Genomic DNA, 24187 nt, shown 5'->3' on the forward strand with positions numbered 1-24187 from the left:
GTTCGACCGATACGTTGTAAGCAACGATTTTATTCCTTTAAAACAGCGTGGTTTCGCAAATTTCCCTGTAAGGAGTGGTTTCATCCTTTGACATCCGTCCATGTTACACACTAGAAGGACAGTTATTCTTTCCTCGCTCAGTTTCCCTCCATGACACTTTTCGCCTTTGAACGTCAGGGTGTGATCAGGAAGACATGTTTAAAAATGCCCGGTTTCGTCTGTGTTGAATACGTTCCTTGGGCCATAGCCATTCAAAAGTTGATTTCGTTCGTCAATCAGTTCAGAGCAAACGGAATTATCCACGCTGGCGCTCTCTCCGCATATCTTTCTAAATGTGATGGCGTGTCGGTTTTTGAAATTTGAAAGCCACCTCTCACTTGCTGCAAATCCTTTAATCCCGAGAGACTGAGCGAAAGACGTGGCTTTTCCTTCAACATGAAACCGCCCACGGGAACGTTTTGTCCTCTACACTGACGAATCCACCTAAGCAAACACTCCTCAAGACAGGGAAATTTGCCCTGACGTGACCTTTTTTCCTACTCGCACTTAATGCACTCCCGGTGACACAATCTTTGTTTCTCAAAATAGATGGTAAAATGCCGAACTGTTTTATGACATCTCTTTTTAATTGTTCATCCTCCACAGCTTGAATCACACGCTTTTTTTTTTCACGTATGGAAAGATACTTGTTCTTTCTTTAACACAAACATTAACTGTATAGTAACACATTTTAACGTTTGAAAGACGATTCAAGACTGCGAACTCACTCATGCATCTCATTATTGATGTAAACAAACGGTAGGTCTGTGCATGATAACAATTCTGTAATCACCGAGTTCAAATTATAGAATGTCGGCAAGCAAGATGCCATTCCTACAACTTCAAATTACCACGGGGACCAAATCACATTGATTTTTTTAATGTATTGAGTATTTTTCAAGGGACAGGGAAAAACTTCAAATTATCGAGAGATTCATATTAACAAGTGTCAAGTTATCGAGATTCGACTATATCATCACTGACCTATGGAAGTAGGTAAATATTTGTAGAACGTGCGTCCAGACTCTGACAAATTCAGACGTCTGGGGAATTTCTAAAGACGTAAAAGATAAAATTAATTCAGTGGAAAATAAGATGACTGACGCACATGTAATTCAGTGCATCACAAATCACACTTCCGAATCTCATCATCTCAAAGATAGCAATCTCTAGAGTACGTTTGTTTGATAAGACATGTAGTACTATATAAGACACTAGCACTGGTGTTGGCGGCATCTGTAGTACACAACTGCGACAATGACTAAAGTATTGCTCTTGAATTTTATCGTGCTGGCCGTGCTAAGTGCCAGTTCTGGGTATGAGACGCCTACAAAGGGAGTAGCGAGAGGTAAGAAATACGTATATCCTCTACATTTGAAAATCTTCACTTGTCAACTATTTTTTCTCTCGCGCAGGGTCTGTCGAATTAGCCCAATTTCTAATGGCTATAAATTACGATGTTATAATCTCAAGTAAAGTTTGCTGCAACATCGTACAGAAAACGACTTTCAGTTCCTTATTATCTACATACATAATTTGCCCCTTGTTATTTACTGATGGATGCAGTATTTTTCACTTGTCTCTCGGCACAGAACATAGCAAAATACAGTTTTTACTGAAGTCTCGAACGCATGGTGATGGTGGCGGTGGTTATTAGGCTATTTTAAGAGGAAGTACAACCAAGCAACCATTCTCTCTTAACAATAATCATAGGGGAAAATGGAGGAGGTCCATCCCTTCGAAAAATGAAGGTATCAGTAAAAGAAAGGGAAGAGGGGCCTCGAAAACCTAATAACGTGGGTGTCTGAAAAGAATGAGAGTTGACAAAGGGAGGTCAGATAGGAAAGGCAAAAATGTGGAGTCTGGCACAAGTAAGTGGGAAGAAATCGGAATCAGCTAGGTGTCTGGTAGTCGCCAACCCACGCTCCCAAGTTAAAAGCCCCTGGGGTGCCATTTTAGTAGCTTCTTACGACAGGCAGGGGATACCGTGGATGTATTCTACCACTCCCACCCACAGAGTAAAGGAAGCTGGAAGGTGGTGCAAAGTCATGACATTTTGAGCACCCATAGTGCGGGTTTTTTTCCTTTTGCTATTTGCTTTACGTCGCACCGACACAGATAGATCTTACGGCGACGATGCGATAGGAAACGGCTAGGAATGGGAAGGAAGCGGCAAGGTACAGCCCCAGCATTTTGCTGGTGTGAAAATGGGAAAATACGGAAAACCATCTTCAGGGCTGTCGATAGTGGGGTTCGAACCCACTATCTGCCGGATGCAAGCTCACACCTGCGCGCCCTAACCACATGGCCAATTCGCCCGGCTCAATTTAGTTCGGCTGGTTACATACAGTAATTCAACCCGTATTTATTTTTTCTCGAAAGCTATAAGTGTATTGGTATCTATTCTTAAAATTCGTTGTTTTACTAACCTCAGACGAAAATAAAATTCTTTACATTTTACATGAATTCTGAAAGTGCAGAATTTGTTGATATGAATACTTCTTCGATTCATTTTTACTCTCCTTATAGCTATCTTGTGCAAGAATTGTAAATTGAAGTCCTTTAGAATGCCTGCGTTTCGACGTTCCTTTTTCTCTGCCAGGTGACGAAGAGACGGAATTGGGTGATCTACGGTAGTTTAAATTAATTTTGTCGGGTAAGCACCAAACGTATTACCAGATATCTCTTACCTATCGACAACGTTCCGGTATGCATTTTTCCCCATCCTTCAAAATTCCGACTGTCTCTTTCGGGTTTGAACCCACAATCTCGGGAAGCTATCCCCAGATATCTCAATGGATACTTACCCTATGGAAGAATAAATTTGAAAATTTTAGAATAAGTATTGTCTAAGCATTTATATCTAAGATAGCTGCTGTAACAACTGACCCGCGTAGGGAGCTGAGGCCATACGATTATTATTATTATTATTATTATTATTATTATTATTATTATTATTATTATTATTATTATTATTATTATTATTATTATTATTATTATTATTGAGAGCCTCCGTGGCTCAGACGGCAGCGCGTCGGCCTCTCACCGCTGGATACCGTGGTTCAAATCCCGGTCACTCCATGTGAGATTTGTGCTGGACAAAGCGGAGGCGGGACAGGTTTTTCTCCGGGTATTCCGGTTTTCCCAGTCATCATTCATTCCAGCAACACTCTCCATTCTCATTTCATAGTCATTAATATATCACTTTGGAGTGGTGACCCCATCGTACTAACAGCCTATAATATGCTTCATTCATTACATTCCTGACCCTGTCAATGACTGGAAAACAGGTTGTAGGTTTTCATTTTCATATTATTATTATTATTATTATTATTATTATTATTATTATTATTATTATTATTATTATTATTATTATATTACAGCACATCCTAAAGCAAGGTTTAGCTTTAAAGATCGAGTGAGCAGGCCGTGCGTTTAGGGGCGTGCAGCTGTGAGTTTGCATTCGGAAGATACTGGGTTCGAACCCCACTGTCAGCAGTCCTGAAGATGGTTTTCCGTGTACCCCATTTTCACACCGTACAAATGCTGGGGCTCTTTCTTAATAAAGGCCAAGTCGTTTCCTTCCCACTCCCTTTCCTATCCCATCGTCGCCGTAAGACCTATGTGTGTCGGTGCGACGTAAAGCAACTTGTAAAAAAACAGGGTTTTTTTTAAGATTTTGGAGAAGAAATAGGTTTCTGTTCGAATTTCCTTGTTCTTTCTGCTACAAGACTCAGCTGAATTCGTTGTCATTTTCTGAGTGTGCGGCTAAATGAAATGTGGCTCTCCGTTCAGTGTCTCCTCGTCGTGACTGGAAAAGTCTATTCCAAAGATCGAGGACAGCTACTTCACAAATGTGATATTGCCCGAGAATTGCTAAATTCTCGAAATCTGCCACAAAGGTGCGGCATACTTCGAACAAGGGATCGTGGCATCGGAATGAAACAAGCACAGATCGTGCTTTTGCCTAAATTGAACAATAAAAATTAATTTCGTGTGGCTATTTCTAGCCGAGTGCAGCCCTTGTAAGGCAGATCCTCCGATGAGGGTGGGTGGCATCTGTCATGTGTAGGTTACTGCGTGTTATTGTGGTGGAGGATAGTGTTATGTGTGATGTGTGAGTTGCAGGGATGTTGGGGACAGTACAAACACCCAGCCCCCGGGCCTCTGGAATTAACCAATGAAGGTTAAAATCCCCGACCCGGCCGGGAATCGAACCGGGGACCCTCTGAACTGAAGGCCAGTACGCTGAACATTCAGCCAACGAGTCGGACAATTGAACAATGATTTAAAAAAAGAATCAAGTTTGGTGCTGCCACTGACTAAAGTAGTAAGATCACCCAGACCATTCAAGATTCTGAAGACGGGAGGAAAATTCCTAGACATTAAAGAAGCAGTATCGCTGTCAATAAACAAATCAAACTTTTAAAAATCTGTAGGCTAAATGGGTAGTAGGTCAAAATTCAGCACCAGATGTAGTGGAAGTCATAGAAAGTTTCAAAGAAATAGTTGATTGCAGAGCTTCAAAGTTCCGAAACCAGGGATGATATTATTTGCTTTTTGTTTTACGTCGCACTAACACTTCGAAGGTTTTTGGCGACTGAGGGGTGGGAAAGGGTTATGATTGGGAAGGTAGTGGCCGTGGCCTAAATTAAGGCACAGCATTTGCTTGGTGTAAAAGTTGAAAACCACGAAAAACCATCTTCAGTGCTGCCTACAGTGGGATTCAAACCGACGATCCGAATGCAAATCTCACAGCAGCGCGATCCTAACGGTACAGCCAACTCGTTCGGTGCAGGGATCATAATGGAAGACATTATCAAGATGGAAATGAAAGGTCTTTCTGCAGAAGTTGAATTAGCTGCTTAAAAGATGACTTTATTCTGCCATAACTTATATTGTGTGTGTCCACGTCGTAGATGTCAAATCAGTGCCGTCATGTCTGTGCCTACGGAAAGACTTCTCCACCAAAAGCTCGCGTTTAGCTTCTGTCTTCGGTGATCTGATGCAAGAGCTTGTAAACTACTTGGCATTTTGGAAGGTGTTATAGAAATGCGTACCTTATCTTCGTGTCACAATAGTTACGAACTCGCATATTTTCTTAAGCACGCTGGATATCTCCTCGATTGTAACATGGTTCTAACTATGGAATCTTCAGCATTCTACAATAGATACACGTGTCGCAGACGCCCAACTGATTGACTGAAAAACCCTACAACGCTCGATCTTCGACACTATAGCGATGCACCGACAACACTCCACAATAGGCCACCGGTTTACAACTAGCAAGTCACAAGATGTTTCAGGTTTTCAAACAATACAATGGGAAGTCTGGTTCTGTACCCACATCTGAATCCCATTTTTTCGTTAGCCGGCATCTTAATATACTTAAAATAGTGGCACTCCTTCAATTACGTTTAATAATAATAATAATAATAATAATAATAATAATAATAATAATAATAATAATAATAATAATAAGGCTTATACACAAGATCATGACATGCAGCAGAAAATTGAAGAGTCTGCCATGGTTCCAAGAAGTCCAAATGGACCTGAAGAAAGCCCATGTAGATACATTAGAAATGTCAGGTAGAAATCTTTTCCGTAAAAAAGTAAACCAATTAATAATACAGCCAGAGAATGAAGGTCCAAGGAGACCCGGAACCAAATGGACTGAAGAAAGGAACGTAGCGCACGGAGAAAATATGAAAGTCATATGGAAGACCAGAAAGGCGAATCATAAAAGCGCTGCGTGATCCAACAGGGTACATACGCAAATAATAGTAATAATAATAATAATAATAATAATAATAATAATAATAATAATGGTTTTTCGCTCCACTAACTACTTTTACGGATTTCGATGATGCCGAGGTGCCTGGATTGTTCTGAAATTCTCTTATGTGCAACTCTCAAGCTCTCTGGGTTGGATAGAGAGTAGTGTACGAGCTAATAGAATTACGGTCGAACCTCGATAGCCTATCTCGAAACACCTCGGGAGCTGAATTTTATTTCCAGTAATCGAAATTTCGGGATATTAGAGAACTCGCGCCTTTGATGATTGCACGTAATCGAATTACGTGTAAGTACAGCTTGATACTGTCATATCATAAGTGTTATTTAACCATATAAAAACAAACTCGAAGTATTTTGTCATTTAAATTACAACACTTACCACAGCAAGTCGTAGAAGACAGAATACATACAGTAGAGGAGCATCAGTTTCACTCTCAAGCTTCTTTTCTTCCACATAGGTTTGAACAACAATTATTGCTGTAAAAATATTTACATTCGGCTGACTGTTGTGCAGGATCTTAGAACAGTCAGTGCACTTTACGCCTGGTCTAGTGACAATCTATGAGAGGGTTCATACAGCTCAGTTGACTATGATCAACACACCAGGTGTGGTCAGATAAGATTTTTTCTTTTTTTTTTTTTTTTTTGCTAGTTGTTTTACGTCGCACCGACACAGATAGGTCTTACGGCGACGATGGGACAGGAAAGGGCTAGGAGTGGGAAGGAAGCGGCCGTGGCCTTAATTAAGGTACAGACCCAGCATTTGCCTGGTGTGAAAATGGGAAACCACGGAAAACCATTTTCAGGGCTGCCGACAGTGGGGTTCGTACCTACTATCTCCCGAATACTGGATACTGGCCGCACTTAAGCGACTGCAGCTATCGAGCTCGGTCAGATAAGATATACTGTAGTACTTACACACACACACACACACACACACACACACCTTAAATGCCGCACTGGACAGTTAATGTTGTACAAAATACGAGTTACAGATTATTTTCAGTGTCTATGGAGGAAACGTTTGCTTCAAGAAATGGGGAAATTCAAGTAACATAGAAATATATCGTGAAGAATAGAACAGACGGTAGGAAAATTGAAATTATTTCGAGATACAGGAAATTCGAGTAGTGGAGCTTCGAGATATCGAGGTTCGGCTACATATCACTTTCTACAAACCTTCTTCATTTGATTGAAAATGACAATGAAAATCCACAGCCTGTTTCCAGTCATTCGACCAGGTCAGGAATGGAAGAATGAAGCTCCCGTCTAGCGGCGAGGATAGGAATGTGCCGGCTGCAGAAGCCTGTCGCTCTCCTTTGGGGCAATGATTAATGACTGAAAAATGAAATGAAATGTCGTATGGCTTTTAGTGCCGGGATATCCCAGGACGGGTTCGGCTCGCCAGGAGCAGGTCTTTCTATTTGACGCCGTAGGCGACCTGCGTGTCGTGATGAGGATGAAATGGTGATGAAGACAACACATACACCCAGCCCCCGTGCCATTGGAATTAACCAATTAAGGTTAAAATCCCCGACCCGGCCGCGAATCGAACCCGGGACCCTCTGAACCGAAGGCCAGTACGCTGACCGTTCAGCCAACGAGTCGGACAATGATTGACAGATGAAATGTTAATGGAGAATGTTGGTGGAATGAAAGATGACAGGGAAAACCGGAGTACCCGAAGAAAAATCTGTCCCGCCTCCGCTTTGTCCAGCACAAATCTCACATGGAGTGACCGGGATTTGAATCACGCTATCCAGCGGTGAGAGGCCGGCGCGCTGATGCCTGAGCCACGGAGGCTGTCTTCATTTGGTTGCAGGATCTTATAATCTAGAGATACTAGCGTCTAAACTTGGCAGGTTCTTATAAAAATAATAAAGCTACTTGCTTTACGTCCCACTAACTATTTTTACGGTTTTCGGAGACGCCGAGGTGCTGGAATTTCGTCCCGCAGGAGTTATTTTACGTGCCAGTAAATCTACCGACACGAGGCTGACATATTTGACCACCTTCAAATATCACCAGACTGAGCCAGGACCGAACCTGCCAAGTTAGGGTCAGAAGGCCAGCGCCTCAACCGTCTGAGCCACTCAGCCCGGCGGCAGGTTCTTCATTATTATTTGTTTTGATATGGCATTCCCTTTTGACGAGATAATATTTTGCCCAACAGACTGGCTAAAACCGAGGATATATTTAGCCCGTCCACAGCGCCTGCCTGGTACCCACCACATCGTTTCAGAGGAACGACTCAGACAAATCCGCAGTGAACTCCTCTACCCGTTCTCTGACCAAGGAGGTAATGATGGATACGGAGACTACCAGAGAGGCATCCAGTCACCCACCCCACAGATACAGAAGAACTTCACCTTTACTCTGCCTTTCCTCGGTTTCCACTTTAACTACGTCAAGGTAAGTGATAAGTTATGAGATGATTGTTGAACATTTTGATAAAACATGATATAAGAAATGTTTTAAAAGTTTAATGAAATGTCAGTTGTTCAGATAATATTTCAGTGAGCATTTCATATTACTGGATCGACAGAGAATAGGATTGCCATCAAGGCTATTCCGATTTTAATGGTGACAATGCCTGACCCGGTAATAGGGACTGGTGAAAATTTCTATTCACAAAATAATAATAATAATAATAATAATAATAATAATAATAATAATAATAATAATAATAATAATAATAATAATAATAATATGCTTTTTTCTGTGAGAAAGGTGGTACTCACCATGTAGATGCCATTACATCAACATCCACACTTCTAATAAACACGCCGATTTTTTTTAAAAAAATTTTAAGTCTTCAACGGTCTGCCCAGTCATTATCAGAGTCATTTCCTTTCGGCCCCGTGAATCTTCGGTCTTGGTTTTGTGATCCTCCTCTTCTTCATCTTCTTAATCTGTTTACTCTCCAGGGTTGGTTTTTCCCTCGGACTCAGCGAGGGATCCCATCTCTACCGCCTCAAGGGCAGTGTCCCGGAGAGTGAGACATTAGGTCGGGGAATACAACTGGGGAGAATGGCCAGTACCTCTCCCAGGCGGCCTCATCTGCTATGCTGAAAAGGGGCCTTGTGGGGGGATGGGAAGACTGGAAGGGATAGACAAGGAAGAGGGAAGGAAGCGCCCGTGGTCTTGGTCTTAAGTTAGGTACCGTCCCGGCCAGGAGGAGAAGTGGGAAACCACGGAAATCCACTTCCCGGATGGCTGAGGTGAGAATCGATCCCACCTCTGCTCATTTGATCTCCCGAGGCTGATTGGATCCCGTTCCAGCCCTCCTACCACTTTTCAAATTTCATAGCAGAGCCGGGAATCGAACCCGGGCCTCCCGGGGTTGCAGCTAATCACACTAAGCAGTACACCATAGAGGCGGACTTGACCCTCTTCACCACGTGTATTTTCGGTACTAAGATCACAAGTAGATTTGACCATTTCTACTTCTTCAGCTTTCCTTATTTTACTCATTGACTAAAATTAACAAATTTTTTACTCATTTTTAACTATGTTTGCACTGACTTAACTCAGAGAAACTTTATTCAAAACTCACGTGAACGCCTACATATTGCAGAGCGGAATATAACTGGCAAACTGAAACAATCGGAAAGTGAACACAACTTCGTGTGCCGGGCTGAGTGGCTCAGACGGTTAAGGCGCTGACCTTCTAACCCCAACTTGGCAGGTTCGATCCTGGCTCAGTCCGGTGGTATTTGAAGGTGCTCAAATACAACAGCCCCGTGTCGGTAGATTTACTGGCACGTAAAAGAACTCCTGCGGGACTAAATTCCGGCACCTCGGCGTCCCCGAAGACCTTAAAAAGTAGTTAGTGGGACGTAAAGCAAATAACATTATTATTATTATTACATTACAACTTCGTGTTTCCGGCTGTGCTACCAACCTATGATGCCTATAAAGCATGTAAGCATGGTACAAACTTACGAGAATCAAAACTGAAAATTCAATTCGTGAACACAGTACCATCTGCTTTATTATTTATAATAAATTGCTCTGTCAATAAGTTTTAGTTATTTTTCAAAAAATGGGAAAATGAAGTGCTGGTACTGCATTTCGTTGCGTACCGGCAGAAAAAGTAATAATAATAATAATAATAATAATAATAATAATAATAATAATAATAATAATAATAATAATAATAATAATATTTTTACGTCCCACAAACTACTTTTGAAGGTATTTTGCGTCGCCGAATACCTTCAACGTGTTAGTGTGGTGTTAAACAACTAGCAAAAAGAAATTAATGATATTGATTCTTCCATGGATGGCTGTTTGAATGATGGGGACTGAATTGAGCATAATGTGTTCATCTTAATATGATTTAAATAAAAATTTAAAAAATGTTTGTTGTTATTGGTTTTATGTCTCATTGACTCAGAGAGGTATTATGGCAAAAATAGGATGTGACAGGGTTAGGAATGAGAAGCAAGCACCCGCTGGCCTTAGTTAAGGTACAGCTCCAGCATTTGCCTGGTAAAAAAAATGGAAAACCGCGGAAAATCATCTTCAGGGCTGCTAACAGTGGAGTTCAGACCCACTATCTCCTGAATGCAAGCTAACACGTACACAACTTCGAACCGCGTAGTCAAATCACTCGGTAAAAGAAAGCATGAAATAAAATATTGTACCTACGTAACATGGGTGGAAATGCTTCATGTATTCACTTAGATTTGCCTGCTGCCATTTCTTGATGGATACAGTACTTTTGTATCCATCTATTGGCACAGGCCAGAGTAAAGTGTAGCTTCCACGTAAGTCCCAGTCTCATCCATGGCTGTGACAATATGGAAGCTGCTGGGGTATGGGTGGTGCTGATTAATGCCATTCAGAGCATGACTAGTGCATCTGAGGGTTATGAAAGGTGTTGCTCATAGGGTCAGTCGTGCTGCAATAGCACTTTCTGACCCAGTGAGGAAAGCAATGGCAAACTACCTCACTCCTCGGCTTGCCTAGTACGCCTTATTTTGGTGCTGCCATTGGTTTTTGCGGTTTCCTTATAACCGCATAACCTTTGGTGGTGCTATTTGAGGACCCAACCAGACTCTGGGCTGATGACCTAACAGACAGACATTCACTTAGAAAATTTCAACACACACCTAAAGCCCCACTAACGCAAATAACTATTACATTATCCAAGCTTAGCACTCCGACATATAACACACCCATCTAAGGTGAACGTAGAAGAGAAAATGCACTTACATCACAATTTTGTGCGATTTCGATCATTAGTCTAGCATTTCCACTGTAATTTCTTATTTGAAAATTTTGTTCTCACTTGAAATGTCACAATTAGTATTTGTCCCGCAGGTGTCAATAAATGGCTACTTGGGATTCAGTGATCCCCCTGAAGAGTACACGTACCCTCTCGTCTTCCCCATCAAGCGCTGGCCAAGATCAGTACCGGTAAGTGATCCATCGTTCATCGGAATCTTCTATAGCAAGATGAGAGTTGGTAATGCCCATCCTGCAGACATTGACCAGCGCAGACCAGGAGTATACTTCAAGTTGGAGACTGACCTCCAGGCTGACACTGATCAGTTTGGCGTTGAGCTGCGTGAGCGTCTTGTGAGGGATATCCGTGAAGGAGGACTGCAGGGATCAGAGAACTTCGTTCCGAAGCACGCCATAATTACGACCTGGAAGAATATGTCCTTCCTTGGTGGCATTGATAAAGCACTAGATACGGTAAGAATATGCTGAGTATATTTTATGTGAAGCTAATCGTTTAAGAGACAACTAAGAAAAGCATATTCGCAGAAGACATGTGTCAAAACTCGGTGAGGGTTGCACAATTTTAAAGCGAAGCTTGTAGCTAAATTTCTCCCTCTCACTCTACCCCGATATAAAGAAGAGAATATCTTATTCAATCGACCAAATGTAGGGGAACTGTTCGGTCTGGGTACTTAGTGAAGGATTCAAAGTTATCAATGGGCAAATATGTATTATTGTTCTCTTTCCTTCTGAAAACGGTCATAGTTATTCTTGGAAAACGACTAACGACATTTTCTTGTCATATTATTTTTTGTGGTAAAATATATGGCAGCATAATAAGATAGTTTTATCTTTTACTATTTGCTTCACGTCGCACCGACACAGACAGGTCTTGCGGCTACGATGGGCTAGGAGTGGGAAGTAAGCGGCCATGGCCATGATCCCCAACATTTACCTGATATGAAAGTGGGAAACCACGGAAAACCCTAAAACCATCTTCAGGGCTGCCGACAGTGGGATTCGAACTCACTATCTCCCGTGTGGAAGCTCACAGCTGCGCGACTCTAACCGCACGGCCAACTCGCTTGGTATATGTTTCATCAAACTTACCTGAGTTAAAATAGACCTACTGGAGTGGCCTCATGGATTAACGCGCTACGACTATAGAGCTAAGCTCTGCATTCGGGAGACGCGAGAGTTCCAACCACAGCGTCGGTTGTCCTGAGAACGGTTTTCTGTAGTTTTCCAATTTCACTTCGAGGCAAATGCCGGGACAGTTTCTATTCATAGGCCACAGCAAATTCCTTCCGCCTCCTTACTCAATTTAATTCACCAACATTCATTTCGTCTTCATTAGGTTCTCAACTGAGGTTCGCGTCAGGAAGGGCATCAGGCCGTAAAAAGGTGCCATAAAAATTCATCTGACCCCATCCGTTTGTGCAGTGGGGGCAAATTACACTGACTGACAGTGACAATGCAACACCAAGGAGGAGTGGTTCGAAAGGGATGGAAGTTGGGGAAAAAACAGAGACGGCACGGATGAATAATTGATGTTTATTTCAAACCGATATGCAGGTTACACAATGCGCACGGCATCGACTCAGTAGGATGTAGGACCACCGCGAGCGGTGATGCACGCAGAAACACGTCGAGGTACAGAGTCAATAAGAGTGCGGATGGTGTCCTGAGGGATGGTTCTCCATTCTCTGTCAACCATTTGCCACAGTTGGTCGTCCGTACGAGGCTGGGGCAGAGTTTGCAAACGGCGTCCAATGAGATCCCACACGTGTTCGATTGGTGAGAGATCCGGAGAGTACGCTGGCCACGGAAGCATCTGTACACCTCGTAGAGCCTGTTGGGAGATGCGAGCAGTGTGTGGGCGGGCATTATCCTGCTGAAACAGAGCATTGGGCAGCCCCTGAAGGTACGGGAGTGCCACCGGCCGCAGCACATGCTGCACGTAGCGGTGGGCATTTAACGTGCCTTGAATACGCACTAGAGGTGACGTGGAATCATACGCAATAGCGCCCCAAACCATGATGCCGCGTTGTCTAGCGGTAGGGCGCTCCACAGTTACTGCCGGATTTGACCTTTCTCCACGTCGACGCCACACTCGTCTGCGGTGACTATCACTGACAGAACAGAAGCGTGACTCATCGGAGAACACGACGTTCCGCCATTCCCTCATCCAAGTCGCTCTAGCCCGGCACTATGCCAGGCGTGCACGTCTATGCTGTGGAGTCAATGGTAGTCTTCTGAGCGGACGCCGGGAGTGCAGGCCTCCTTCAACCAATCGACGGGAAATTGTTCTGGTCGATATTGGAACAGCCAGGGTGTCTTGCACATGCTGAAGAATGGCGGTTGACGTGGCGTGCGGGGCTGCCACCGCTTGGCGGCGGAGGCGGATGCGCCGATCCTCGCGTGCTGACGTCACTCGGGCTGCGCCTGGACCCCTCGCACGTGCCACATGTCCCTGCGCCAACCATCTTCGCCACAGGCGCTGCACCGTGGACACATCCCTATGGGTATCGGCTGCGATTTGACGAAGCGACCAACCTGCCCTTCTCAGCCCGATCACCATACCCCGCGTAAAGTCGTCTGTCTGCTGGAAATGCCTCCGTTGACGGCGGCCTGGCATTCTTAGCTATACACGTGTCCTGTGGCACACGACAACACGTTCTACAATGAATGTCGGCTGAGAAATCACGGTACGAAGTGGGCCATTCGCCAACGCCGTGTCCCATTTATCGTTCGCTACGTGCGCAGCACAGCGGCGCATTTCACATCATGAGCATACCTCAGTGACGTCAGTCTACCCTGCAATTGGCATAAAGTTCTGACCACTCCTTCTTGGTGTTGCATTTGCTCTGTCTGTCAGTCAGTGTATTTAGATGTTTAGATTTTGGAGATTACTTTAAAAATCAAAGGCACAAAAAGGAAATTCCGTTTTAACCAATGTAAAAGAAACGGGTCCAAAAGATAGACATACATCTGAGTCAGTTTTAACTTTTGCTCAGTATTCCCGTATGTGTTTTGGGTGGGCATCTTTACTTTCTTCAGTCCGCATTTTGCCCTGTTTTTAGCGTATGATCTACATAAATAAAGTTGTAGGGGGTCCCCTGTCTGTAATTTCGTTTATTTTGCCAATTTTTCACATATTTATCCGCTTTAGGTCAACTCAAGAACGTATCATTGGGTTTTATCTTTCGTATCTCTTTGTCTGTTTGACTGTTTGTGCAGTGGTGGACACAATTTCGTTTTAACCAATGTAAAATAAATTACAAATCGATGCTCTTTAATATTTTTTGCAGGTATAGATGAATTTCACTATGCATAAGTTGCATGAAAGCAAAAACCTTCAGCAAGTTCACCTATTCAGACAAAAATAAATTAAAAGTAACATCTTCACACTAAATTTAAATTCGAATCTTACCTATTAAATTGGACTTAAATATTTTCATTCGTTAAGAAAAACTTTTTTCAGATTCGACACAGCTGATAGAAATTATAATCGTTTCTGAATGTCGAAACACGAAATATAACGCTTATAACATTACAATATACCTGTGAATTCCACTTATAATTGTCCAGTTTTTACAGGTATGTTATAATGTTCTAAATGTTGCATTTCGTGTTTCGATAGGGCAGAAAGCTTAAGTTTTATTAAATATTTTCAATCATAGAAAATTGAATTTAAATTATTGTTCTTAGTGTAAATCTTTCAGATTATATAATTATATAATAAACCCTGTCCTCGACAGCAGACAGGCCAGCCTCGGTTCGTTTACATCGACTCACCATCACTAGCGATGCCTGTATATTAGTGTTGGCTACTGAATGCATGATTCGAAGCAGTGTATCGATTCATTCAAGTGTCCGAGTGAATCGATTCACAGGAACGGCGAGCTCATGGCACACGATTCAGCTTACTCCCAGCGGACAGTGCTGAGTGGCGCACACACTGGACGTTGACGGGGAGCCGAGCTTCCGCTGCAGCGAGACATTGAATCATGGCACATCGAAAGAATCGTGAACGAACGCGGCTCAGTGAGACACATGATACACACGGCTCCTTATCGGCTCACTGGACACTGGCGGAGAGCCGAGCTTCCGCTGCATCGAGACATAGAGTGAGCCATGGCACACGGAAGGAATCGTGAACGAGCCGGCTCAGTGAGACACAAGATACGCACGGCTCCTTATCGGCTCACTGCAGCCAGACATGCAGTGAGCCACGCTACACTGAAACAATCGTATGCTATAATGGACTCTCGAGCTCAGCTCATTTAAAAATAATACCCATTTTCATTCACTGTCCTCTTCTTACAGGGAGGTTTAAATAATAGATGGATTTATTTGCAGTGTTAAAAAGGTAGTCACAACATAATTCTGAAGTAGCTAGTAAGTAGGTAGGCTATTAGGTTATACTATTTATTAGTTTAATGAATCTTAGTATTATAACTTAATTGACATTTGACAATTAAACTCGACTCTAGCCTGCCCTATGACTATGAGTCATGCTCATGACCACTCAAAAGTACCTGTTTTATATTGGGAAGAACGGCTCAGTATTTTCTCAGTTCATATGTCACATCGTTGCACAAGACTTCAATCATATGTGGACAGACGCAATAACAGTATGTTGAATCAGAAAACCAGAGGGCTACTGTACATCTCGGGTAGCCTATACAAAATATGACGATTTAAAAAAAAACCTCAGCTGATAGAAAAATACATATTTTCAAAAATGACTGAGCGAGTTGTCGTGCGGTTAATATCACGTGGCTCTGCGGTTGCATTCGGGGGATGGTGGGTTCGAATCCCACCGTCGGCAGCCGTTAAGATGGTTTTCCGTAGTTTCCCCATTTTTACACCAGGAAATGCTGGGACTGTACCTTAATTCAGGCCATGGCTGCTACCTTCCTAATCCTAACCTTTCCCACCCTGCGTCGCCGGAAACCTTCGATGTATTAAAGTAACTAGCATTTTTTCTAAGAAAGGAGTTCATAGTATGAAGACCAGATGGCAGCTGCGATCACTGAATGCTGTTGCTGCTGTCTTACCAGATGCAGTAGGAGCGGTGACCAATGAGCCGTGAATCGGATCACTGTATCGATTCAGTAACGTGAACGGAATCAAATGAATCGATTCAGTAAAATGAATCGAATGTCCCATCACTACTGTATATCACTTGCCACGCCACACTGCCGCTTGTTCAATTTCTACACATAGCTGTCATCATAGTGCAGTTCAAAACCTATTGGAGTTATCTGCATAACATTTTCCATGGTAGTCTGTTTTTATATGAAGAATGCGCTCTAGGATATTTCCTCTGGCATAAGTAATTTATCTTTTAAAAGTATAATATTAGCAGCGTAAAAACATTGAACAAATATATGAAGGGTAATGATTCTTTAAATATTGTTTTCTGAAGGAATTTCTCAGAGATTTTACAGTATCTTGTTCAAAAAAATACGTAGGTATTGAAATAATTTCAGTATAAGGATCGGGTATATATTCAGTGAATAATATTTATTGGCACTGCGAACGCCATTTACCCTGTAGATGAAAAATTAATACGTAAATTTGATTGTAAATTTTCTTCCAATACTAGGCTTTTTAAAAATCTAAACATAATTTCATAAAACGAAAAAAAAAAAGAAATTAAATTTTAGCTAACGAAGGGTTCACCTCCCACTCGAACTAACACAGGTTTTCGATGATATTGGAATGAGAAAGGCAAGATTAGGAAGGAAGTGATCGTGCTCATAATTAAAGTGAGTCAACTCCATTGCAAAACTGTATTTGACAAATTAAGTTTCTAGGGTCTCCATTTATCTGCCATGTAATTCTAGAAAAAAATATGTTTTTGATTATATCAGTAAATAAATATTATTTCATCATTTTTCCCAGAATAATACATCTCTATTGGCAGAATTTCCTTTGTTCTCGACCCTCTTCAATGCACTCGCTTCTGTCTTGCAGACCAACACGTTCCAGGTGGTTATTGCCACAGATGAAGTGCGCACGTACGCCATCTTCAACTACGCTGATCTCCATTGGTTGAGTCATACAGAAGCTGGAGGTGATACTGTTTCAGGAATGGGAGGAGTCCCTGCTTATGTAAGTACTGCAGAAAGTTTTCTTTTAACTACAGACAGACCTCCCAAAAAAAGCATTTGAGTTGTGGACGCAAAAAGTCAGCAGAATTCTCCAACCGACTGCGTTCGCTGCCATATAAGACAGCTCCTTAATTGGTCTAACGAGGTTGAATTAATCCTGTTCCATCCCTCTGTTTAGAATTTTCACTGAACTAAACTAAACGCACAGAACTATAAACGTAACCGTACTAAATGTTGCTGTCAGAAAATTAGTAAAGATTCTTGGATACGCCTTATTTTTGCACTTAGTCAGTATAGGGCTATATTGAACGGTTTGCTTCTGAGCACCAAGTCACACTTTGACGAGGTTACTTTCTCCCAATTATGCAGATCTACGCACCTTCCATGGCCTGTCGGGATACGGTTGAGGGTCATCCATATCGCTCTTGGCTGATCGAAACTGGGAGGTTTGTCCAGGATGCAGGACAAGCTTCAGCATTGTGAAGGGCAATTTTGTTGCCAGTCTCTTCATTCCAGGGGCGTAGCCAGGGGGGCGGTTTTACTGGGGGTTAGAACCCCCTCCCCCATGGAATTTTTCAAAAATAAAATAAACAGAAACTGACGATAAAAAATAAACAAAATAAACATTCCGAGACATAATTGTAAAACCAACAGATCTGTTGAATCTATTTTCTAAGAAGCCTCGAAAGTTGGATTTTAGATTGTAACAGGGCCTCTCAAACGCCCAAAATCTCATGCGTGCAATCTGAGGCGCAGAGGTCCTGTGCACAGTGCATCGGTCCCACTCGGCTCGCCTCGGACCAGCGCTTCGTCTCAGGGCGACTCGGCTAAGGTCGGCTCAACTCGGCTGGAATTTGGAGCGCTACGGAGCAAGTGGGGAAGAGGGAGACAGGCGGAGCGAGCAAGACAGGCGCGGGGAAAGAAAGAGACAGCGCTATTGCTCCAAATCGAGGAGTGGGGGTCTGCACTCTGGTCAACCAAGCGAAGTCGTCTTTAGCGCCTTGCACCGCGCAATGCACTGGTGAATGCACCCTGAGAGGCCCCGTGTGTAAACTGAACATACAATTCGCTGTAAAACTGTACTGTTGACCTGGATCGCATTATTCTTGTTCTGTATTTTAATGTAAGATTGTGTAGTGTACTGCAATCTGAATATCAATATAATTCACTTGTATCAGTGTCCTTATAATGACAAGTCACACATGCGCGTACCACACACACGCACCTTCATTGTGTTCTATCAGCGTTTTGTAACTGTAAACCCCCTATCGGCCAATCCTGGCTATGCTACTGCTTCATTCCCTTAGCTGTGGATGTTTAATTCATCACATTATAAGATCTATTTTTCGGTGAAAATGGCTTGATGTTTGCTTCACTCCGCAAGCGATACGTCTACGATGAGCAGCGAATCGAACCTAGAGCCTCTAAGTAAGAGACAGGCACACTGCTCGTATGCTACAGAAATGACCTACTTTCATTCTTCTAGAGTTCAAAACTTCCATATTCATTCTTCAGTATATACGACGAAGGCTGACAGCCCCCTTGAGTTAATTTACCGTCAGCCTCTTCAACAGCCTACTCTGTTCTGTGTAATGTAGTTCTCCAATCACTTATTTCTATCATTTATTTAACACGCTAGTTATCTCCAGAATTATCACTCGAAGTAGCGCAATCTATCTTTCCCTGTCACTGTTCCCACTCTTTGGTGAGGGTCACAGCTGTGATCAGTATCACACATGCAGACTTGACCCAGTTTTACGATGGGATGTCCAACCTTATACCAGTTCTATATGGAGGGATTTGTTAAACTACTATATGTTTCCGAGTTGGTTGTCAGAGTGATGACCATTAGGAAATCAAACATCCAGTTACATAACTACAGAAATCCTTGGATCGACCGGGGATCAAACCCACGGCCCTCTGAACTGAACCGAAGAGCGCAAAAGTGATCATTCAACCAAGGTCTCAGTAGCATAGTGTAGCCTACTCAGGGTCCACAACTGTAAGCTAGAATCAGTAAAGCATTTACATTTTTCTTGCACTTTTAACCCCTTTTCTTCTTACTTTTAATAATATCTTCTTTTGCCCAGGTTGGTTTCAACGGAGGAAATGGAACACAGACTTTCGAGTACCTACCATACTCCCAGTCTCCAAGCTTATTTGAAATAGCAAAACAAGGGTGTGGCAACGGCTTTCCTGGAAGACATATTTTTCAGATTGATGAGAAGATCATATTGGCCAGCTGCAAGAACATCCGTTGACACCACTGAAACACGTTATCTGTATCTCATTTTTATATTTTGTATAAAATTAATCGAATAAATTTTGTACTTTTTAAATAAAATGTTTCTTGTCTATTTTTCACCTCCAGAATGCCTAGTCAATTTACTCCACCCAAAGGTTAATAATAATAATAATAATAATAATAATAATAATAATAATAATAATAATAATAATAATAATAATAATAATAATAATAAAATACATGTGGGAACAAATGAGTGTCCTGTTTACTTTTTGTGACAACGTCGGCCGGTGCAAGTCTGCCTTGGGAGAAATGAAGGACACGTTAGACAGATCAGTACAATTTTATTGATAAATGGTCGACAAGAGCTACAGTAAGAGAAGAATGGCATCGCAGTGGTCAGTTGTCACGTCAATAAATAAAATCCTAAGGGTGGATTGACAGTAGGCCTAACGTTTATTATTTCAACAAAATATCTTCAAAATCATTCGTGTTATTTGTAATACTCACCGTCTGAAGCTTTTTATTTTACTTTTTATTACGTCTGTCTGTCTGTCTGTCTGTCTGTCTGTCTGTCCGTCCGTCCGTCCGTGTTCCTAAAAGTGGGAAGAGGCTGGACGTCAGTCACCCAAACTCTGTATTTGGAATCTACCTATTCAGGGTTGTGTTATAGGGTGAATGTGACGTCAGGTCGTCGTATAGAGTACCGGTTTATAGAAAGATCAAAACAGTTATATTTCCATTAATATGAAGTCTGTTAAAAAAAATCATATAATAAACGTAGAAATTGCAATATCCGATCCTTTATACATATTTATCCTAAGACTGATAATAACGGAAATATTTACGAAAAATTGAGTGGAAGTCCCGTGGGACTACAATTTGTAACGGAGAAGTCGGAGAAGCACATGAAATTTCGCACAAGTTTGTACAAGAAACTGTACCGTACTACCCATTCGAAATTCTGCCTTGATTTGATTCAGCTTTACCGTAGTTCACACTATAGCCACATGCTTCCGGAGAAATCAGTAGGCCTACTGAACATCTTAAATTAGCAGCCGGTAGGCTGGCTGGCGGCAGCCCTCCACTTCTCGCATTTCTCTGCTTTCCTCTTCATCTGACTGTATGAGTTACAGTTCATTTCCTCGATGATCTGACTCACGTAGTTCAAACATGGTCTTCCTCGGTAGTTTCGCCCTTCTATTTGTCGTTCTATTAATGGAAGTCATTGTGACTAAGTGTGTGTGCAATTAGATAGGCTCTTCTTCTTTTTCAGTACTCCAACAGACTTATTACCTCTTGTGCTTGTCCGAAAATGTTATATTTGCAGTCCACCTGATATTAGACATTCTTGTGTAACACCAAATACCGGGCGAGTTGGCCGAGCGGTTAGAGGCGCGCGACTGTGAGCTTGCATCCGGGAGATAAAGGGGTTCGAATCCCACTGTCGGCAGCCCTGAAGATGGTTTTCCGTGGTTTCCCATTTTCACACTAGGCAAACGCTGGGGCTGTACCTTAATTAAGGCCACGGCCGCTGCCTTCCAACTCCTGGGCCTTTCCTACCCCAACGTCGCCGTAAGACCTATCTGTGTCGGTGCGACGTAAAGCCGCTAGTAACACCAAACCTTAAAGACATGAATCTTATCAGCCCTACTTTATCTCCGTGGATTTTAACCCCATCTTGGGATTATCGATCTCTGTTCATCATTTCTTGCTCATACAAGTTGTTTAATACATGCTTCTTCTTGGCTAACTACACATCAAATAATGCCTGTCTCTTGCCAACAGAGATTGTATATTATTCTTCCATCGTTATATCTGATTCCTGTTTTCTTTAGGATGCCAAACAACATATTCCAGCTTACACTGTCGAATGCCTTTTCTATATCCACGAAAAAATAAACGTTACTTTGTCTTTTATTACCTTGTTTTCGATTATCAGTCTCAGTGCTAAGATGGCTTCCCTGGTACCAAAATTTATCCTGAACCCAGATTTTTTACAATTTTTCTTTACGTCGCACCGACATTGATAGGTCTTACGGCGACAATGGGATAGGAAAAGGCTAGGAGTGGGAAGGAAGCGGCCGTCGCCTTAATTAAGATACAGCCCCAGCATTTGCCAGGAGTGAAAATGGTCTCCAGTCAAACGTCTTTCATTTTGCCTTCCACTCGATCTAGGACAATGCTAGCAACAATGTTTTATGCTTGTGATACTCCATTCCATGTTCTAGAGTGTTGGCAGAACCGGGCATCGGAACAACAATGCATTTCACAATATCGGTTGCCTTACACAATTAGTCGCCTACAACAAGGCCAAATTGTCCATCAGCAACTGTTGGATGACGAATTGAATCCTGTAGCACACATGTTGTATTACTAAACAGCGATGATTATTCTGGTAGTGGACTGTAGTTTGGTTAAGCACGTGATAAGACCATAGGGCCGAGTCATGCATCAATATTACACGTAAATGAAACATTTATTACAATTAAACATGATTAACAAACTGCGTAGAAATTATTTACACATTAACAATAAACTGAAATGCCTGGATGGCTATTGATTAAGTTAGAGGCCATGTGGCCGCGAATGCATCTCTCGCCGACATGTTGTCTTGTTCAAGTCTGTCTCGTTTTCTTCCGGAAACCAGATGCATTCTGGACACTCAATAGAGACGCGGACAAGAGCGCGCTCTGTATAAATTTTCTAAGAGGACGGAACATTCTCCCCTCTGTTGATTGCATTCAATCAAGACAAAATACCAGTGGCGGCCGGTCAATACGTGCTACCGGGCTCCAGCACGTAGCTTGGAACTGTACGGAATTATTTATGTACAGTACAATTATCCTTGTGCCTTTTCTTTGTTTTGAGTATGGTATGAATTTGTGTTTGGTGAAAATCAGGACAAGATCTGTTGAACACCTAGCTCTCTTCTCCCGAGAAACTTAGTCCGTGCTCATCTGAAATGAGCTCTGGCCTGTAGCCTGAAGGAAGCAATACGCAGGCGCAGCCAAGCTTGCAACACACCCCGTAGCCGGTGGACTATACCATAAACCGGGCTCAACTTTCACTGATCCCGTCAATAGTTACTTTTTCTCCCGCAAGGGGGGTAGAACTGCACGATGTTTCCTGCTACCCTGATGTTGAACGTGGTAAGTGGTTAGCGATTCTGCCACTAGAGATTAGTATCGCCTGGGATTGAAAGCAACGTCAGTCTCGAAAGTAAAGCGTAAGTGGAGGCAATCTATCGCAATGATAATGTTGTTATTAAGGAAACCAACCAATGCTTATTATTAAGATTCCTTTTGGAATCAAAAATAAGGAATTCGTTGGTGAGTCAAAGAATATTTGACTGGCCCTAAATGTTTTCCTGCATTACAATGTAATTTTGTTCTTGTTTGTTCTGAGTTATAAATTGTGAGAAAAGCTTTATTATTATTATTATTATTATTATTATTATTATTATTATTATTATTATTATTATTATTATTATTATTATTATTATTATTATTATTATTATTATTAACAGGTTTGAAGTATGTTGGTCATCATGGCAATATGCAGACTTAAAGAAAGCTTATTCAGTCGCTTTCTTGTAGCACGTAGGCTGATTTTTTCACGAGCCGCCACTGCAAAATACAGTTTCAATGAAAATAACACTAACATAAAACAAAATGTCATCAGAATACAAATACATAATAATAAATGTTGCACTTAAATGAACGTCAAACACTAATTAACATAGATAAAATGAAACAGAACTGTACACTGGTGTGCAGGCTGATGCATTGTTTTGTTTACAGCTGCACAATGAGAGTTTTTGAATTGTTCATTTGTTAAATGACTGTACAATATAACTACAAATACAACTTTATACACCAATCAACTCACTGACACTGTAAGGAATCATATTGTCATTAAAAAGAAAACACTACTCGATGGGAAGGGGACACAACTTCACTATTGGTCTCTTGAAATTTCCATGAGCAGTTTTTATGGTGACTGCTCGCACAAGTCCATCGAGACCTGGGTGAAGTTCCTCAACCACACCTAGTCTCCACTGAAGCGGGGGTAAATTGTCCTCCTTGATAACCACCACTGCTCCAAGTTGTATACAAGGTTGCTGGGAGGCCCACTTTGGCCTGTTTTGTAGTTGGGTTAAGTATTCCTTATGCCATCTGGTCCAAAAGTGTTGCACCATTTGCTGGAACCGTTTCCATGCTGAAAGTTTATTGCTGGGTACAAGTGTCAGATTGGATTCAGGAATGGAATTCAAACTGTTACCAGTAAGGAAATGACCTGGAGTCAAGGGTTGAGGGTCAGTCGGATCTGAGGATAGGACTGTAAGTGGACGAGAATTTAAACAGGCTTCAATTTGTGTGAGCACAGTACTAAGCTCTTCAAATGTTAATGATGAGTTTCCAACAACTCGATGCAAATGATATTTAACTGACTTGATGCCAGCTTCCCATAATCCTCCAAAATGGGGTGAACGAGGTGGAATGTAATGCCAGTTGATACCCTTGTTTGCCAGATTGCTTACAACTTCCTCTTGATGCTGCGGTGATGCTATGAATTGGTGAAGATCTTTTAATTCTCTATCGGCTCCAATAAACGTAGTAACATTGTCACTGTAGATATCTGCGGGCTTTCCTCTTCTGGCTATGAAACGGCGAAGTGCGGCTAAGAAGGCATCTGTAGTAAGACTGCTGACTACTTCCAAATGTACAGCCTTTGTTGTGAAGCAAAC

The 24187-nt window shown here is 42.1% G+C and overlaps 1 protein-coding gene across 1 annotated transcript; it reads left to right on the forward strand.

The window, feature by feature from the left end:
• The first annotated feature begins 1289 nt into the window (after positions 1–1289).
• LOC136867097 (protein mesh) lies at positions 1290–19537 on the forward strand. Its single transcript, XM_067144198.2, has 5 exons — positions 1290–1387; positions 8012–8250; positions 11167–11544; positions 17056–17193; positions 19283–19537. The coding sequence occupies exons 1-5, from the start codon at positions 1297–1299 to the stop codon at positions 19451–19453; spliced, it is 1017 nt and encodes a 338-aa protein (XP_067000299.1). The 5' UTR covers positions 1290–1296; the 3' UTR covers positions 19454–19537.
• Positions 19538–24187: the final 4650 nt, after the last annotated feature.

Source organism: Anabrus simplex, chromosome 3, assembly GCF_040414725.1.
Source record: "Anabrus simplex isolate iqAnaSimp1 chromosome 3, ASM4041472v1, whole genome shotgun sequence".
In the NCBI taxonomy this organism is placed as follows: Eukaryota; Metazoa; Arthropoda; class Insecta; order Orthoptera; family Tettigoniidae; genus Anabrus; species Anabrus simplex.

Coding starts and splice junctions, on each gene's coding strand:
- LOC136867097 (XM_067144198.2), top strand. CDS start 1,297: ATGACTAAAGTATTGCTCTTGAATTTTATCGTGCTGGCCGTGCTAAGT. Junction 8,251..11,166: donor TCCACTTTAACTACGTCAAG/GTAAGTGATAAG, acceptor TTTGTCCCGCAG/GTGTCAATAAATGGCTACTT. Junction 11,545..17,055: donor TTGATAAAGCACTAGATACG/GTAAGAATATGC, acceptor TCTGTCTTGCAG/ACCAACACGTTCCAGGTGGT.